Source organism: Siphateles boraxobius, unplaced genomic scaffold, assembly GCF_051911475.1.
Source record: "Siphateles boraxobius isolate OS27281-9 unplaced genomic scaffold, OSU_SipBor_1 35, whole genome shotgun sequence".
NCBI classification, from domain to species: domain Eukaryota; kingdom Metazoa; phylum Chordata; class Actinopteri; order Cypriniformes; family Leuciscidae; genus Siphateles; species Siphateles boraxobius.
This window is the reverse complement of record NW_027508975.1, coordinates 7,604,867-7,625,644: the sequence shown is the minus strand read 5'-3', so window position 1 is coordinate 7,625,644 and position 20,778 is coordinate 7,604,867. Positions and strand designations below refer to the sequence as shown.

The window sequence follows — 20,778 nt, the reverse complement described above, 5'->3', positions numbered from 1 at the left end:
AGATCGCTCGAATAATAGTTTGCCTCCGGCGCATGTAGGCAGTTATAGCATTGTAAAATGCAGAATTTGCTTGCACAACAGCTGCTAACAAAGACATCAAAGTCAGTAACGCTTGTAATTCGTTATCCATGTTGCACTCACTAACATCAGCTACGTAGTCCAGGATGTTTTTGTTTGTTTTCTTCCGGTGACGGGACATGTGATGGGTGGCTGACGAATCAGGGAAGGATACGTCATGGGTGAGGACACCCAATCATAGAGCCGAGCGTGACCTTCTACGTCATCGTTTCTAAACTCCTCCGTTTTGTCCCGTCTACACTAAAACGCCCTCCGGAGATTCAAAACGAAAAGCTGCAGCGTTTCTAAACTTCTCCGTTTTGGGTCTTCGTTTTCCCCGTTTTAGTGTGGACGGGAGGTGCAAACGTAGCAAAAGGTCTCCGTTTTTAAACGAAAACGCAGTAGTGTGGATGGGGCCTTAAGGCTCAAAATTCAAGACCATAGTTAAATTTAAACACAATAAATTATTATGATTGTTATTATGGTGTGTTTTTAGGTGACTTAATTTCAGTTTTCAGCCTATAAATTAGTGTTTTCAAAAAGTTTCAAGTGTGGGCCTAAATAGAAAGTTAAAAAATATTTTTAAATATTTTAAAGTATTTATTACATTATTATTTCATATAATAATTTGAAAACATTTTTGACATTTAAACATTTTTGGAGTATCGCACCACAATTTTTCTGCATGTTTCTGAATGATGTTGTTATTTTTGTTATTAAACATTTCTAAGGAATAATAATAAATTTAATAATAAATCAAAAGAGAATTAATAATAAATGATTATGACAAACTACTTCATATGGTTTGCAAAAATGTATTCTTATAATCATGTTTTTTTTTCTTCATTACTAGCCTACATCAAATGTTTTACTTCATGCATATAAATACTTAATTTTAATTCAGAAACTAAAAACATGCTCAACATAGAACTATTTTTAAGTCTTTGTAAAAATAATAGCATTTTTAATGCATTTCAAAATAAATTATTAGCCTATATCCGAACCAAAGAATGACTATCCCCATTATCAATGGTAATATAGAACTTGTAGTTAAATAAAAACAGAGAAGGCTATAGTCAACAAGGTTTCATATGTCGCATGAGTGGGCTAAAAGACAAAAACGCATAAAGACTGATCTTGGCCTGGGAGGATAACAGCAGTAATTACACCGATGTGAATGTAAGACTGATATCAGAGAGGATAACTGGGGGAGATCAGTGTGTGTGTGTGTGTGTGTGTGTGTGTGTGTGTGTGTGTGTGTGTGTGTGTGTGTGTGTGTGTGTGTGTGTGTGTGTGTGTGTGTGTGTGTGTGTGTCTAAATAAGATCTGAAAAAGCTTTCTCGTCAACATGAAGCTTTCATTTCCTCCCATTATCATGCTCAACCCCCCCCCAGAGAGGGCACACATGATCTGACCTCTGCACTCAACCTCCAGTCATTCACACAATCTTACACCTAAGATGATAATGGCACTTTCACATTCAAACATCACACAACACAATGAATGTTGGCTATCCAGTACTTTTAGATTCGGCTCCAATCCCCATGGAACAAATCAAAGAAACATCTCTTTTTTGGAAACAATTGCAAAGTGGTCTCCAACTGCGCTTATCACATTGCAGCTTCCAGACTTGTGCATACGGTCTAGAAAACTTGGCAGTTGCAGGCAAGACAACATTTTACATTTGTATCATCATTACTGTTTATAGAGAGAGCACAATCATGTTTGACAAAACTGAGGTTGGGGGAAGGATTGTGACTGGCCACTTTGACCATCTATTGTCCAGAATCTGTAAAGCTCTGAAAGAGGTTCTATTACCCAAATGTCTACTGAATGGCCGATTAGCATGTCTTCTAACGCTGACCTTTCAGCCTCATTACCATCAGCCATCCTAGAGATCCCTGCTAACTAGTCAACTTTAAACAACATTTTCAAAAGACGTTTCAGCAATTCCCATTACAATACAAAATCAACTTCAATTAGAATGAAGCACCCATCCATCCATCCATCCATCCACCCAACCATCCTCCAAACTGCTTGCCCTCTATGGTTGTGAAATAGAATTTACTTGAGCAATCTAATAATGTCACATCTAAAGGCTTGTCTTTAACCAAGTGCATGGGAAGGGTTTTGAGAGTATAGCTGTTATGTGTGTGAAAATCACATGAAAACTATTTTCTCACATTTGCTTTTAAAACAAAACACTGTTCTACAGAACAGCACACGTGTAGTTGTGTCGCCATTACCTAGGTGAATCCTGTTAATGACGAATGGAAATCAGCAGCTATTAGCTGTGAACCTAGTAAGACTATATTAATGCTGTACTATAATAGATTACAAGTTAAGATCAGACTGCAGCAGCAACCAAAGTATAGAACAGCACTGGGATGTTTCACTGCGTTTATCATACCGGTATTTTCAAAAGTCAAAGAACTGTTTGAAAGCAAGACTGAGGCTGAACTTACCTTGTAAGCAAGAAAAAAAGCACATGGATTCTGATATTCTCAGATTTGTTTCAGGCCTCATTCATATGTGGAAATAAATCTGATATGAATCATATACGTACATTTGCGTCCGCCATGCAAGTGGACAGAACGGATATTTCCATCAATGCGAGTCGTACGCCATTGAAAAAGCAACTGTGTGATGTCAACTCAGGTGAACACCAACCGTAATCACATGCAAAGGGCTCTTCCCTTAAGAGACCAATGTTATGCCGACCTTTAAAGATGGTGCAGAAAGCAAAAGCTTGTATTATCATTTTGTCTGAATCCATTCCTTTCCGGGTCAGTACGTCTACCTTGAGTTGTTTCACCAAGTATAGCGTAAATGTAGATATAGGATATGGGTCCAAAAAAATCTGATATAATCAACAAATCGGAATTGGGCATCAATACCTGCAGTGTAAATGCAGGCAGTGAGTCTGTTGTTTTTTACTTTCTCCAGTATCACTCAGTATGCATTTACAATCTCTTGAAAAAATGTAACAATATTTTAAATGAATTTGTACAATGTGATTTGTATGGTAAGGTTAGATTTTTTGAGAGAAAAAAAATATATAAGCATCTAAGCCTAACCGTCAGTGGGGCATGAGCAGATCATACGAAAATGTATGAATGATATTGTACAAATTCATACAAACTAGCCACTAATTAAAAAAAAAAAGTTACTGTGGCGAGCAGGACGAGGCCGAGGGACGTGAGAGAACGGCGTGAGGCCGGTGGCGTGAGTAATAATGAACGTCACCTGTGAGACGCACCGGTCTCGCATCTCTCACGGAGTAGCGGAAGCATAAAAGGAGGAGCGACGACGCTGAAGACTGAGAGAGGAACAGGCCGGATTTTATGTTGTGTTTTATTTCGTTGTGTTTTGTGTAGCCAGCAGTCGTCTGCAAGGGGCTGCTGGCGGATACTTTTGTTTTTGTATTTGTTTTATTTGATAATTAAAAGTTGTTGAATGTTCGCCGATTCCCGCCTCCTTCTTCCCACAACTCTGAACCCCGTTACAGTTACAAATTGCCATGAAAGTGTGTAGCCGTTTCTTGTACAACTGCGTAACTCTCTGCTTAACTAGCCTACCATAATATGATGAATCATTGGAGGAATTAGACACAACTGTTCCCAAAACTACTACGCTTTAGTAAATTTGACGCACTTCTGTTCTTCAAAACACAATATAACTGTCGTTAATGGCTGATAGTTCAAACCACACAAATTCACAAAGAATCATTGAACCATGTTGTTAATGACAGAACTTGCAATGTTGGCAACAATGCTTTTGAGAAAAGCACCCCAGAGAGGTGTTATCTCACCTTGGGAAGCTGAGCTTGGAAAGCAAGAAAATGTAAAGCCCGGAGGGCACCTGGAGTGGAGTGATATAAGCTGGTGATGGGTAATCTTTGTCACTTCACTCATATGCTGTTCCAAACTGGCTTTCAGTCTGTGCATTTTTCTGGGACACACAAGACTTGAAGAAAGATTCGAATTCGAAGCCCTACAATGTAATTCACATAAACTTGCAATTTTTAGAAGAAACAAAGTAAACATAGGCCTATACAACCTTTCTTGTGTTATGACAGAAAATGCCATAGCCTGCATTGATTACAGTACAAATATATTTTCTTAACGTTTGATTTGGTTAAATCTAAACAGTTTTTTATAATGTTCTTCACTAATTGGAGAAGCTTGCACACCGTCCTCTCAAATAACCTGAAACAAAGTTTCACTCCTATTCATTCATCAGAATATGACCCTGCCGAATACAAAACAACAAACTTCGCTGGCACTAACTTAACATGCCAACCACAGTTCCCGGAAAAATACCATAAATTACTACAATGATCGCAAATTAACCTGAAGCAACTTAATTTGCCATCACTGACATCTAAAAAATACATAACGACATAATCTTAAATGACAGTCTAAATATACTGAAGTAACGTTACACGGTTTAAACTTTACACGGGCACCCTTCGTTTATTTTAACTGTAGCAAATATGACATTCTGACGAAAACTCTATAGTTATCATGGTGAAGTGTTGTAGTTGAGATTCCAGACAGTGTTCTGGTTAACCTTTAGCTACACATAAAACGGAAACGTACTTAAAAAAAATCGCACATTGGTTTATTTAAGTGGTTGATTTAAGTGGTTGGTGTGGGTTTGTGATGATTAATAACCCCACCGAGAAGTTTCTTTAATCCGGACTCACCTGAGACACGAGCGGGATGAGTGTTTGTTCCACCGAGCGAGTTTGGATTTCCAGCCCGCAATCAAAGTTCCCACCGCCGCAAGGAGACGAAGCCATTCCCGCCGACCCGATCCGACCCCCAAGAGTGCTCACGACAACACTGAGTTTTGGAGTCTCTCAATGCTGCAAGCGTTTGTTTGGTTAAGTTTAAAAGCAGCGTGTGCTCTGCACTTTAATCCACAAGCACTCGCTTCTGAGTGACGGACTGCTCATGTAGGCTACATGCAATATAGCAAACTACAAGCACAGGACGGACGGACTGACTGACTGCTGCAGGCAACCGCTGGTGAGTGCGAGTCAGTCTCTCTGACTAGAGCGACACAGACAGTCTGAGAGAGGGAGCGCGCGCGCGCACACAAGCAGACTGTGCGCAAGCAGCACAATATGAGGAACATTTTCTTTAACTCACCCAACTATTCATTTTACTTTCTGTTCATTGTTGTTTTTGCCTTTTGTAAAGCTTTTAGTCAATATCTCTGTTCACTTTAATCGCATAAGTGTAGGCTACTCAAAAGTGGACAAATAGATTTTTAGTACACTACAGTGTTTCCCAACCTTTGTCTTACATAACAGTCAGCCCCATCTGTAAGGCTTTAACTCAAATAACATTAAAATGACAAAATTATAATATTAAAATTATTACAATTATCAAATCTGAAACAATGTTTTGTTCCTTAAAGGTAACTAATGAATTAACCACAAATAATAATGATTGTAGGCCTACCTTAATCTCACAACCTCAAAGTTATATTTTAATTACTTTTCATTAATATTATATTATTATAAAATTATATTGTTATATTATTATAAAATATAATCTAAAAAATAAATATGAAAAAAATGAAACAGTATACAGTATAGCCTATTTACTTATTTAGCACTTTTCAAGTTATTCTATTTCTCATTTAACAAAATATGATTAAAATCTTTAAACCTTATATGGAATTTGCCTGAAATGGACCAAAAAACTGAAGACACATCTTGTATGGGCATTTCCAAATGTTTGTCCAATAAAATCTAATGACATCCACACAACATGACAACATTTGCTCAATATTTGGTCAGCACTACATTCGTTGCACACAAAAGCTGCAAAAGCTTTAGTAGGCCTAATATAAATGTAAAGTTATTTGTTAAATACAGCACAATATACTGAAATCACTGAGAGCAGTTTAAATTGAAGGGTTTCACTGAATTGCAAAGGTTGTTTGTAACACGATGTACATGCTGCAACTGTAACGATCGGATTTATTATTCCCAAGGTGCATAATGTATTTCCACCATCTCACACCAGCTCATGCCCGTGTGTTTCGGTGGTGCTGCTAAAGTAACAATAGTCCATTTATTAAATGCTAATTGAAGTTACTAATCTCATCACAAATGCAGACCGTGCCCCAGATGTCTCAGCCAGTGTTTTTCTCAGTCTCTTTAGAATGAAATGAGGCGATTCAGTGTTTCTCAACTGATTGCAATGGGCTGTAAAACTTTTCTGCCTATTTTTAAAAGGTTGGGGTGTACATCATGTTTTAAGCAGGACAGTCTATTCACAAAAGCTGTGAAAACCTATGGTGTTCAGATGCTTAGAAAAAGAGTCCCCATGAGACTGACCTACTTCTCAGGAGATTAACTGCAAAGTTACTTCAGGTATATTTGAAAGGTTATTAAATGGGATAGTTCACCCAGATACAAGAATTCTGTTATCACGACCTTCTTTCTCCTGTGAAACACAAAAGAAGATTTGAAGAAGATTTTGACTGTCTTTGTCCATACAATAAAAGACATTGTGGTCCAGTGTTGTTTTTGACCCCCATTGACTTTCACTGCATGGACAAAAAACACTTTTCACTATATCTTCTTTTGAAGTCCATCTTTAAATAATGTACGCCTTAATCCATGAATGTTCCCGAAATGTGTGATTTGAGCTGTTTGTGTCATCTTCTTGCATAAGTAACAGCTTTGTTTAAGTGTAAGGCAGTAATTCAAGCTTCCAGGGATGTGTGTGTTTCCTCTGAGTCATGAGTATCAGGTGACATGAGAACACTTCCTCAAACCAGTGCAGAGCAGTGGCCAAATAAACTCTACTACTGAACCACACAGGGACTGTGGGCCTCAAATGTGGTTTGTCCTTATCCAGCTCAAGTACAGAGGTCCACCACTGTGCAACCTCTTGGCTTGAAAGCTGACAACAAAGTCAATGTTTTCTACGGTGCTTAAAATTAAAATGTGATCTGATCATGTTTCCTTCAGGATTGCATATTGCTGCAATGCACTGCATGGTATCTGATAAAAGACTGAACATGTGTTACAGTGAAATTGGATACATTATTCAGGCAATTTGTTTTCTCTCTCTCTCTCTCAGAATTTCGTAGGGTTTATCTGAAGGGTTATATTTCTCTACTTAAATGTGCACTGTGAATTTTGCATTATTAAAAAAGAGACGCAAGCAAAACTTCAAAAGGCTGATTTCCCCCAAAACTGTAAACCAACCAAATGTTTGACCAACCAAAGGCAGATCGATAGAGTGTTTAGGAAACCTGTCAGAAAACATTACATTTTTGAAATTTTGTTACAGAAATTAAACTCAATTATTTTCTATATGCATTTATCGTTAAATTTGTATAAAAAATAGAAACAGATCTTTTCTTCCATATTGTGATGTACATCTGAATGAAGCGAATTATCAAAAAAACAATAAAAATCAGTTGTTGATTGATCTGTAAGAAACAATCAAGGACGAGGTTTAAGCGGGCTAAATAATTGGAGAATCCAGCATACTTTACACCAAGGAGAAATCTGACGTTTCACTGGATGATTGGATTTTCATATTTTTATTAAAAATTACGAAGTCAAAACAAATAAAAAATGAAACATATGCATGAATGAATCGGTCACAAAAAGATCAATAAAATGCATTTGGAAAATAGGGTGAATTTCCATTTCATGCAGACTCAAAAATCTTTCCCCAGACATTTGCTCATTGCTGAACCTATTGTACTTGAGCATGCACGTTTAGTAGAACAGACTGCTTTTTTTCCTGCACTTCCTTCACTCATTTTAGAAATGCTGACAGCATTTTCTCCCTCCAGAGCTCCCTGTGTTGCTCAGTGCCACAAGAAGAGGCAATGTACAGAAGACATCATAAATGAAGGGACTTAGGACAGAGAAAGGAAAGTGCAAAGTGAGCACATTCATCACCCTGGAAACATGGATCTGCATTCTAGCAGAGTGTCAGATCCAAAGTGAATCTCTAAGCCCTTCTTTACGCCTTAGTCAAACTGATTACAATGCTTGTCATTTGTGTGTCGTTGCTGGCAGACAATCTGATATTCAAAAACTTAAGTGAATGTAAATTGCTTATACTGCAGTAAAGAAAATCCACCCTGATGAAGTGTTTTGACTAATGTTGGTTAATACAAATGTCTTAAGGCCTTCTCGGTCTGGAAGATGAGTGGCTCTCCTAGCAGTGTCAGCATAAAACCTTAAGTTTATTTAACCCTCAGGTGCAGAAAGAACCACGCTGCTGTAAGCGCTTTTTTTGTTTCACATTTCTAATGGGACATAATCAGGAGTGGACTTAACCAATAAGCGAGGGAAGCGGCTGCTTAGGGCCCCAGGGAATCAGGGGCCATCTGATTTGGCTAAACATATTTGGCAAACACTCAAGTGCGTATTTGTGTTTGCGCTCTGGAGGACGTCAAAGGCTTCCATTTACAAAGTGTTTTTGCCGCGTTGATCACTGTAGCCAATCACATCCATATCTGTTGATTTCTTGAACGCAGTGGCCAATCACATCCAAATCTGTTGATTTCTTGAACGCAGTGGCCAATCACATCCAAATCTGTGGATTTCTTGAACGCAGTGGCCAATCAGAGGTGTTTCAGTTAGTCAGAATCCACTCACCACTCAAAACGCTGAAATCTTTGTTCAGGGTTGACTTCTGAACGCTTGTGAATCCTCTCATTATTATAAACAAACCGTAGACACCATGTAAATAAGAGATTAATTGTGCAGTGTAGAAAGCTTCATTGATTATAACAGATCTTTGTGGGTTTGTGTGGGTTTCCTCTGGGTGCTCCAGTTTCCCCTACAATCCAAAACAAAAACAAAACATGCAGTATAGGTGAATTGGAATGTGTGTGTAAGTGTGTGTGTGTGTGTGTGTGTGTGTGTGTGTGTGTGTGTGTGTGTGTGTGTGTGTGTGTGTGTGTGTGTGTGTGTGTGTGTGTGTGTGTGTGTGTGTGTGTGTGTGTGTGTGTGTGTGTGTGTGTGTGTGTGTGTGTGTGTGTTTGCTGGAGGAACTGTGTATTTCCATGCGTGTATGGAGTTTGACCTCACATATTTGCTCACCCATCTGGGTCATAAAGATAATTACACTACTGTCTCTGAAGCAGGAGAAATCATGTTGTTTTGTGACAAAGGAGGAAAACTTATATGAAAGTGAGGGACAGGTAAACAATGCCTATGCTTGTGACAGAATAAGATAATGGATGATTATTTTAAGTCAAGAATGTTCGTGAACGCAAGGAACGTTTCTAGCAACCCATTGTAAAAATGCTTCACACCAGGTTGCGCAAGCTTGTAACCAAAGTATTTCAATTACAGCCAGAAGAAAAATGATCTGAAGATAATGAATGATCTGAATGAACTGAAGATAACCTTTTGACCCCCAGAGGTCAAATTGATGTCAGACAGAATCATAATTAAAAAGAACAACCACAATACCTATTAAAATGTATAACATTAAAGCTGCAATCCGTAGTTTTTACTCTTTGTCGCCATCTCAGTTCGAAATCTGCAATTGCAGTTATTCACGGAATTATCAACTTTACGCGGGTTGTGCCTCGGCACGGCAGAGCGCGGAAGAATCCAATGTTTGAGGAGAATGTGTGGCTGTCAATCACCGCGCCGGTGTGGATCCTGTCATTCGGAATCACAGATTCTTTTGGAAGTATGACTAAACAAATAAGGGGGGAAAAGCATTGCAGTAAATCGCGCTGATTAAATCTAACGATCACGTATCATATCACGTCAAACCGTGCAAATTATACTTTGTTCTCAAATTGTTAATGTTAACAACATCAGCATTGCATGACTACATTTAATGCCCTTCCGATATTTATCCTTGTTTTCACATGAGCATGGTTGCATTGTCTTTTTTTTCTGTAGCCACTCCGAAGTCTGGCCGAAGTTTTTTGCATTTTACGGTTGTCACTGGTGAATGTCGTTTGAACCTTTCTGGATGCGCCATCAAATTAAGTTTAACTACCGGTATATCAAGTGCAGTGAGAAAAGGCTATAAATCTCCACCTCCAACATCCTCACACACAATATAGCCACTAGCCGGGACACCTTCTTTATGTGTACAGATGTGACGTAATGACTCAAAGACATGCTCGAATTCCCCGCGGAAATCCACCAGTACCACTGGAATTAAAAACATACAGGCTTACCGTTTTGAATCGAGCTAAGGCAAGCAGATAGTTTTGAACACTGGCTGGTTATGTACTCGCTCAAATTTTTATTTCGGATAATTTTTAACCCAATTAAGTTACGGAATTGAATTATATTGATAATATAATAAATTAATAAAGTTAAATATAAATATTGTTTGTATTGTATAAATAACTACTTTTAAAATTATTTTTAAGGAAAATATTTATTTCTTTTCGTAGATCTGCAGTTTAAGGTTTAATAAGACCTATCCTTCCAGCCTTAGAAAATCTTTAAAAGTTCCTTTATCTGTTGCCAATTTCCCTCTTCAGTTAATCAATTATAAATCTCTACATTCTCACAGGGATTATACTTCCCTAATCCTTATTGAGTGAAACAAATTCTGTGCAGGTTCCTCATTTCAGAAGCCAAGAAATCTTCATGACATGAAGCAGAGAGTGGTTTTCACTTAAGGTGTTTGATAATAAAGAGTCAGAGCACGAATATTTCAGAACTCCAACTCAGCCCTCGCTTGGTCTGTCATTAATCATCTCGTCTCAAAGGTTCAGAATCAACCATAGCTTATTGTTCATGATCTTGTCAAGCAGTCAGCGGGAAACCATTTCTGACAAAACTGTCACCGGGCCTTTGCAGTTGATATCTGGCAGCCCTTTTTGGATCGTCCCGTGTCTGACAGCCGAGCTCAGACAGGAAGTGAGACGCCTGGTGATGGTGCTTTACATCGGGTCAATAAATGAATCCATGAAGTGCAACCAAACTTAATTTACACATCTAAGACAGTTTATATGGTTCTGCATAAAACATGGTCATTTATTAGATCCTTGTAAGATGTAAAGTAATGTTTCTTTGTAAAATAGGATGTGACAGGTTTATTGCACGACTGTATGATCTTCATAACCAGAGGGCTCAGTTATAATCTTCTTTCCCTTGAAAGCATTTAAACCACATCTGCACCAAAGATAATTTCAAGACAAACAGACACTAGCATAAGATAGTTTAAAATCACTAAAGATAGATAAGATTTAGATTTATTGTCTTGTGTGCTTTGTAAAATTTATATTTATATGTAAAAAATATTTATTTTAATATCTGTGGAGAGATTTCTATACTGCAGCAGGTAGGGTCGTTGGTATAATATAACAGAGATGGACGTTATGAAACACCAGGTTATGAAATACATGTGTGGATTGATTTGAGAATCACTGCTCAGTTAATAACATATCTAGCTCCATCTAATGGTGATGCAGTGCTATTACTGTCGCATCATCACTGTATCCTAAAGAAATGTGTTGGATGCAGTCATGCAGACGTTTAAAAATATTCATGCAAACATATGGCAAGCCATTCTAACTTTTATTCATTTCCAGGATATGAATTCTTGATATCAACAATTCAATTTTTGATATCAACAATTACATTTTTGATATCAACAATTACATTTTTGATATCAACAATTTAATTATTGATATCAACAATTTAATTCTTGATATCAACAATTGAATTCTTGATATCTGTAATTGTATTGTCACTAGTGAAATGTCACCATAGGCTGCAATTCAAAATTAATTGTTGTTATCAACAATTGATTTCTTACTAGTAGAAATATAATTTTTCATATCAATAATTACATTGTTACTAGTAAGAATGTGAGTTCCTGATATCAATAATTCAATTGTCACTAGTTGAAATGACTATTCTTGATATCAACAATTTAATTGCTACTAGTAAAAACTTTCATTTTTGATATCTGAAAATGTATTTCTGATATCAATATTATTTCAGATATCTAAAATGGCTTTCTTACTAGTAACAATCACATTCATGATATCAGAAATTAACATAGTCACTAGTGAAAATGGAATTATTGATGTCAAAAATGAACATTGTTACTAGTAGCAATTCAATTGTTGATATCAAGAATAGACATTTCAACTAGTGACAATTGAATTCTTGATATCAAAAATAAAGGTTTTTACTAGTAAGAATTGTATTTCTGATATGTGAAATTGGAATTGCAACTAGTAAGAAATCAATTATTGATATCAACAATTGATTTTGAATGGCAGCCTATGGTGACATTTCACTAGTGAAAATACAATTACAGATATCAAGAATTATAGTTTTTACTAGTTGAAATACAATTCTTGATATCTAGAATGAGCATTTTAATTAGTAAAAATGTGATTGTTGATATCAAGAATTAGCATTGTTACTAGTGGAAATGTAATTTCTGATATCAAAAATTGCCATTGTTACTAGTATAAATCTAATTCCTGATATCAATAACTATAATTTTAACTAGTTAAAATTGAATTGTTGATATCAAGAATTCATATCCTGGAAATGAATAAAAGTTAAAACGGCATGCCATACACACGCCACACCTTGTATTTCTCACGCTGAGGAGCAAGGGAACTTGTCCCGCTACACAATTAATGGACGAGGCGCAGGCAAACGGAGGGAAGTTCTCTGCCGAGTTCATAGCATCTGTCTCGAGTTATACAGAGTTAAATGCTAGCTACCAGCCAATCAGAAATTAGAATTAGTTGTTTCCGGGTAAATTATGTGTTCCCGCTGCAAGCTCGTTCGTTACTAAACAACACGCGCACACACGGAGTGGAAGTTGAAAGAGCACGATCTGATGAATGCGGTTTGCGGACATCTTCATTTATTTTTTTATTTTTTTTAGCATTTTGATTTTACGATTCCTGGACGATATCTCTTGCCTGTGATCAAAGAGATTGAGAGCTGATGTTTAGGAGTATAGCCAAATTCGTGCTAAATTATTTTTGATGCATTCAAAAACTCTCCAACTGCTTTTAAAGGGGTCATCGGATGCAAAATACACTTTTATATGGTATTTGCAAATAAATGTGTCTTTGCAATGTGTGGACATAATCACCATGCAATGAAAAAAATCCATTCACGTTTTTTTTTTATCCTCAAAAAGCCAAAAAGTTGTTGCTCATTATCATTTAAAGAGACATGCACCGAAACGGGTCATTGTGAACAGAGCTGTTTTTTAAGAGGTAAAAAGGGTGTTGTTTTACACAACCATTGAGAAATTTTAACCAAAGTATGTTACAAACTTTACATGAAGACCCAAAAGAATCATACCAACTTGTGGAAAATCCGATGACCCCTGTAAAGGTGACTGGTTTGGGTCTTGACATACATGCTCAGGGCAAGTTGTTATGACACAATGTTATGTACATTGAGCACTGATGTTCATTTGGCTTGTTTGGGGTCAAATTTATTTTTATTTTTCAATAAATTTGTATTTTTTAAATATAACTATTTATTTTATTTGGATGAATTTGTCTTTTTATCAGATTTACAATTGTTATAATTTCCATTTGTGCTGGTCAATTATGAACAATAGGCAAAATTGAACTGCTAGCAAAAATTGAAGCGAATTTGGTTGGGTCGAGGGACCGCTGCTGCAAATATTTGGGTGGCTCCTCCCCTAAATCTCACTCTAAACTTTTGATAAAACTTGAGAGCCCTGTGTTTTACAGAAAACGGTTTGTGTGTTACTATAGCCATGCCACTAGGTGTCGGTAAATGTCCAAGGACATCGAGAACATCTGTCATTTCGGTCAAAGAAATACAATGTAAAGTTGTAAACCTACAATTATTGCACAAATAAAGAGCTGATGTTTGTATGTATCAGTCTTTATAATTTTTCCTCACCTCCCATACACGGAAGTATAATGACACCCAACTGGTCTTAGTTTTGGATATGCAAATCTATGGCTAATGCTGCTTTCAAGTGCTATCGAAATTATTGTGTAAAAAAAAAAAAAAAATTCCTCGCTACACTTGGACATGAACGCCCTCTCAAGTCGTATTAACCACTGGGAAGTTCTGAGATAATTTTGATACCCAAGTTACTTTACTTAAAAACATTGCGGAGGGGAGAACGATTTCTGCTGTGGGTGACTGATAATCTTTAGTTTTTCCACAACCGCTACATCGTCTTGTCTTGCCGTCAAAGTAGTGCATATTTACACAGGCCATATGAATAATAATTTGAAGCATATTGTATGTAGGCTATTATACTCTGCCAAACATAGCCTGTATTTGACCGAAATTCCTGAAACGTCAGCAAGCTGACTATAGATAGAGAGGTGAATGTTTATATGGCTGTCAATGAATATCGGACGATAAATATAATTTTGGCGTAAATAAGATTTTCCCAATTAATAGTCAAGAATAAACCTGGTGTCATTCATTGTTCCTGATCTTTCCAACAACAAAGCACTTAATTGCGACAAGCTCATAACCACAACTTCAGAAGTGGGACATTTCGGGTAGCACGTGAAGACTGCATTAGCTACAAGTAGCCTACAGACTCAGATATAGCCTGCTGTAATTACCCTTCTTAATAATAATCTGTTTTCCAAAAACATATAGGCTTACTTATTTTCTTTGCTGATTGCTAGTAGCCTACAGGTTATGCAATCTGATTTCCATTTTCCTGAGAAACAGAGTTTAGTGCAGTAGGCTACTCAGTTTTCCTGACATTTTACTGCTCGGTATAATGTTTATTTTACATGTCATCTTGTGTTTTGTGAACTGTATGTTTGATTGTTTGTTTGTTTATTTGTTTGTTTGTTTTTTGATTGATTGATTGATAGGTTGGTTGGTTGATTAGCTTATCTCAAAGGGAAATGACTGTTCGTGGAAACCATTGGCAATGGAAAATATTTCAGAATCCATTTATCCAATGTAAAACTAATGGAGCCGTTCCAATGTCTTGTCTGCATGTTTCCGGTTATGACACAGCATTGCTAACTGGAAAATAAGTTATGTGAAGGTTTATGTGGAAACTTGTCTCTGATACTTCCAAAGTCAAGTTTGGTTTACTGGGTTGTTTCATAACAATATTTTCATTTAAACTTTCTTTGAAGATGGTAAAAAATGTCATCAGTGCAATTGAGGAATTTACTGAAATGTGGTCATGTCGACCTCCATAAATCAAGCTCTTATCACATCAGGTCATTACAATCTGCATTTTACAGACTCAGTTTTGTATTAAAATGATTGATGGAACATATGTTAGATTCATTTATATCATGTTTTTCCATCATAACTAGTGACCAGAGGTATCAAAAGATACACAATGTTAAGAAAAGCAAAGTGGCATTGACACTGATACTTTATACCAAAACAGCCTATAAGACTGGGCCAAGTACAAATGCATAAAGGAAGAGAACCTAGATTCTAAAAAAAAAAAATCATGCACAGCAAGAGCACATCTATGACATAGACATAGAATTCATAATCAGACAAACGAATACTGACCTCTGGCCCTGAAGTTTTAGATCCCACAAAGTTTCCATTATTAAAAATACCACTGTATAGGTCAAGACAGTTGACTCTGTTATTGATTACATGATAAATCAAGCTCTCAAATAAATAACAAAAATGCCATAGTTATATTTAGATTAAATTTATTGAGTATTACTCAAATTTTCAGAAACTTTCATGAAGAAGATTAATGGTTCCAAACACTTGAGACGTTTCCTTAAGTTTGAGTTCCTGTCGAGACAGAAACACTGTTGATAAACTGAATAGAATGACACAGGCCAAATCTTAGAGAATTAAGAGAGAACAGATTGTTGGCCCAAACCGAATCCCACCTGCCTGCCATAAACCCTGCATCACTTACTAGCATACGTGGCTGCAGTGACAACCTCTGTTTGCAGGCTTCTGATGCTTAGTAAAATTATTGTCGTAAAGGAGTACTTCATCCAAAAATTACAATTCTGCTCAAAATTCTGAGCATTATATACTCATCTCAGACAAAATATGAGCATATCAGTTTGTAAAGACGTGGATGAGTAAATAATGACAAAACTTTCTATTTTGTTTGAACTATCCCTTTAAAAAACAAGCACAATTGATTAATGTTGTTGATTCCCAACACCAACGTGTTATCTGCCCAAGACAACAAAAAATACATTTTTTAATGCAAAATCACTCTAATTTTAAATTAAAAATAACTTTGGGTCAGCAATGCATTATAAATATGTATGGGTAAGTTTGAATATATATATATATATATATATATATATATATATATATATATATATATATATATATATATATTTATAAGGCATTGGTATAGTACAGCAATGCACCCATTTTTGTTTCAGACTTATTTATGATTTTGTCGGAGCACATCTGGAACACATCTGCTTCCTCAAACGGGAGGAAAAGTCTTTAAATGTACCTTTCCAGTGCATACTTCTCAGTACATGCTCTCTTTAGAGAAGAGGCATAACTCTCATATGACTGACAGAAAATAATCTTCAGAGTTCAGACTGAACCTTGAAAGCCCTCCATTGATTTACCTATCTTGAAATTTGAATAAGCACAAATGGTTGTGGAAATGCATTCAAAATAAAAATCATATCTCTTTATTTACATCAGTAAAATTCTTTTTCTCTATTTAAAATGTGCTTATTTGTAGAATAGCATGTTTTTGTAATGTTCCATATAGTCTTAGTTTATTGCCTCACACTAAGTGAATGAAACCTGCAAGCAATTTGAGTATAATGGAAATGTCTGGACAGTTAGGTCATGCCAGGGTTGAGATTTATTGGACAGCTATATGGAGCCACCATAGGAAATGCTTTCACTGATCACATTCATCTTTTACAGGCATCTAAATTAACAGTTTATTTTAAAAAATATGAATCATTTAATTACGGATAAAATACTTATACTAGTTATTCTAAACAGAATGTAGTTTCTATGATGTTTGTGATCTATTACTCACAGAAGACAGACATGACTTATAGTATCTGCAGTATGTTGCAAGACAGACACATATTTGTGGCTTTCCAAAAAAAGATTGACTGTTTGATGTGATGCATGTGTTGACTGAACATGACTGTCTCCTCATTTACCTAAACACAATGAAAAAAACGGAAACGGAGGCAAATAGACACAAGCATGAGAGTGAATTAAGTTCACGCAAAAACATGCATGTAAATATAACTTCCAATTATCGCACCCATATGTTCAAGTTGTTCTCCTAATTTGTCAAATCTTTATTGTGACCTGCCTTACCTGTCTAAGCTTTAAGATATTTTAACATGAAAAACCCTTCAGATTTATGTGATATATGTAAAAGAGATCTTGTCTGTTTCTGTTTGTATAATTATGAAGCACAAATAAACATTAAATAAAATGAAAAATAATAGCACCATGACACAACGTAATATAATTAATAACCCCATAACATGCACACACAATGACAGACAGAAGCTATTAGCAGTTAGTTAACCTGTTAAACCAAATGCTAATGCAAGTATATGTAATTTCATATTTAATTTAAAGTAGCCTAGAGCTTCGAAGCCCACACTGCAAAAACCAAGTCATAACTCAATTTCAATCTTGTCCTAGAAATGTCTAAAGTCAACTGACTTTCTGACCTGAGAGTCCTAGTGGTTTATGTATGTGACGCACTAAATATGCAGGTGCCAAGTTATGCTTTATACAAGATTCAACCATTTTAAATCAATTGAATTGGCAACCAATGTAGAGGCTAAAAGAAATGTCACATGCCGTTTCTTACGAGTACCTGTCAAAAGTCTGGCAGCAGCGTTCTGCACCAGTTGAAGATTATATGGGCTAACACCCATACAGCATAAATAATCTTTTCAAAATCACAAAAAGACAAAAACAGTTTAACCTTTGCAATTGATGTCAGATATTAAAAAAAAACAGGATGACCACATAATTAATCTGTTTATCAAATTTCAGAGAATTATCAAACTGTACACAAATATTCTTTTCCCACATCCACGATTTAACTTTGTGTAAACACTTCAATAATGACTCAACTGAACTCTTTTCTTGTTTCCGCAAAGGTGCACCTAAGTGTCATCTACTTAAAGGGATAGTTCACCCAAAAATGAAAATTCTGTCAGTAATTACTCACCCTCATGTTGTTCCAACCTCGTAAGACCTTCGTTCATCTTCGGAACACAAATTAAGATATTTTTGATTAAATCTGAGAGCTGGATCACTCCTCCATAAGCTTCTAAGGGATTGAAACTTGTTCCCCGAAAAGTTATTAAAGACATCGTTAAAATAGTCCAAGTGACTACTGTGGCTCAATCTTAAGTTTATCAAACGACGAGAATACTTTTTGTGCGCAAAAGAAAAAAAAATAACGACTTTATTTCAACTGTTCATTTCCTTCTCTTTGGGCCTCGAGTCAGTTCACTAGTGTAACAGCGTAAGCTTCTGTTATACGTCACACGCATCACACACATGACCAGCGTCGGCCAATAATGAGCCTACGTGTGTCATGATACAACCAGACACAGGTAGATCCAAATGCAGCGTGAGTTTATTAGAGGGTAGTCAGACAGGCAAGGGTCACAGACAGCAAACACAGCAAAGCAGACAAGGCAATACTCAGGATCAGAAACCAGGCGAGAAGACAGAGGAAGGCGGCAGACGAGATGGAATCCGTTAAACATGCAATTGGTCCCAAGGCAGGCAGCAAACAATCGAAGAACAGGTATAGCAAGGGTCGAATACACAGACAGGAACAGACTAGACTAGGATAACAGGACCAGATAATACTAGGAAACAGTCGGAGATGTACACAACAGTGAAACAAGACTTCGCAATGGGTAATAGTGTGAGTGGGGTTTTAATGTGTGTGGAGCTGCGTGTGGAACTCAATGCAGGTGTGAGAGTGATCAATGGAGACAGGTGTGTGAGTAATCAGTCCAGGGTGTGTGCGTGAACAGTCCAGGGAAAGGCAGAGCAGAAGTAGAGCGCCCTCTCGTGGAACTCGTGGCAATCCAGACGATAATCATCACAACGTGTGACGTAGCACTACGCTATCACACTACGCTAACTGACCCGAGGCTTACAGAGAAGGAAATGAAAAGTTGAAATAAAGTCGTTATTTTTGTTTGTTTTTACGCACAAAAAATATTCTCGTCGATTGATAAACTTAAGATTGAGCCACTGTAGTCACCTGGACTATTTTAACGAAGTCTTTAATGACTTTTCGGGGCTGGCAAGTTTCAATCCCTCAAGAAGCCTATGGAGGAGTGAACCAGCTCTCAGATTTAATCAAAAATATCTTAATTCGTGTTCCAAAAATGACAACAACATGAGGGTGAGTATTTACTGACATAAATTTCATTAATGGGTGAACTATCCCTTTAACAATGAAAAGATACTCCATGCTTTTGAAATACAAAACCTAAAGGTATAATGAAAAAGGATTAGGCCAAGAATAGTTCCTTGTGGAACCCCACTAAACAATGGGGCCGTTTTTGAACAATGTTGACCAAAATTAACTGAGAAAGTCCTATCAAAAGAGAAGGTCTTAAGAAGGAAAGCGAGAGACAAGAATATTGTGATCATTGGTGTGATATGCGCCGAGGTCTAATAAAACTAAAATCACCAAGCTATCTAAATCAATCGAAATCAAAATTTCCTTTCAACAAACTTTCAACAAGGCCGTTTCTGTGCTGTGCTTTTCTTTAAATCCTAAATCAGAAATTTTAAAGTCTGCAATTGACTTAAAGCGGCATTTTCTAGGATTTTAGATAAAAAAATTAATTTCGAAATAGGCCAGTAATTAGATTAAATACTTTTCAAAAGGGGCTGTAAAATAGCATGCTTAAAACACATTGGAACTACGGCTGTTGTAGAACTTCTATTAATTAAAGTAGACCAATAGACTAGTTGGACCAATGATATTGAAAGTCTGCTTAACTAATCTTGATGGAATAATATCACGACAATGTGTAGGTCAACTTCCAACTGGCCAACTATCTCAACTAAAAACTGTAGAGAAATTGATGTCAATTGATCAAACACTGCAGAAATGGTACAAAAAAAACAAGGGGTCATACAAACCACGTTCAATATGCAACCTGATATCAATTTTCTGAATAAAAAGTTCAACAGATCATCACACACAATAGAAGACAGATCAGGCCATGTAACAATTGGATTAATCACTGACTTAATATTGAATAGAACTTTAGAATTACCACCACTGTACTTTATGAGTAAATCAGCGAAATAGATTCTTCCCTCTTCCACATCCGCTCTGCTCTCCTTCAGACTCGCCTGGGTAACCTCATTCAGCCAGGGCTCTGATTTGTCCTTACACTCTTAACCCTTATAGGAGCCATGGAATTTAGGATAGAGGAACATACAGAATTAAAAATGTTAAAGAAACATTCACATCCAGATGCAGGGAAGTGCTATCAAGAGTAAAGGTAATGTCAGACCCAGAGAATAAATGATTTAACTGCTCAGTAGTGGCTGTGTTTAAATTCAGAACCGGGTGAACTGGAGAACAAGCATTGAAAATGACACAAGTACTGGTAATGGGCATATGATCTGAGAGAGCTGAGTTATGAATTTCAACATCCCAACAGAAATGCCATAAGTCCAATGTACGTCCATGATCATGAGTAGGTCCATGTAGATGTTGTGTGAGGTTAAAAAAGTAATAGTTCATAAAATCT

At 36.6% G+C, this 20,778-nt stretch overlaps 1 protein-coding gene across 3 annotated transcripts in view; it reads right to left on the bottom strand.

The window, feature by feature from the left end:
• The window catches only part of ctnnal1 (catenin (cadherin-associated protein), alpha-like 1), an 82,863-nt gene extending 77,728 nt beyond the window's left edge, over positions 1-5,135 (bottom strand). For 2 of the 3 annotated variants that reach the window (XM_077196185.1, XM_077196186.1), the window contains exon 1: positions 4,766-5,135. In XM_077196185.1, coding sequence (XP_077052300.1) covers positions 4,766-4,861 — 96 coding nt within the window. In that variant the 5' untranslated portion in view covers positions 4,862-5,135. The remainder of the gene's footprint in view (positions 1-4,765) is intronic. The other variant, XM_077196184.1, reaches the window with a different exon arrangement.
• Between the last annotated feature and the right edge of the window lie 15,643 nt (positions 5,136-20,778).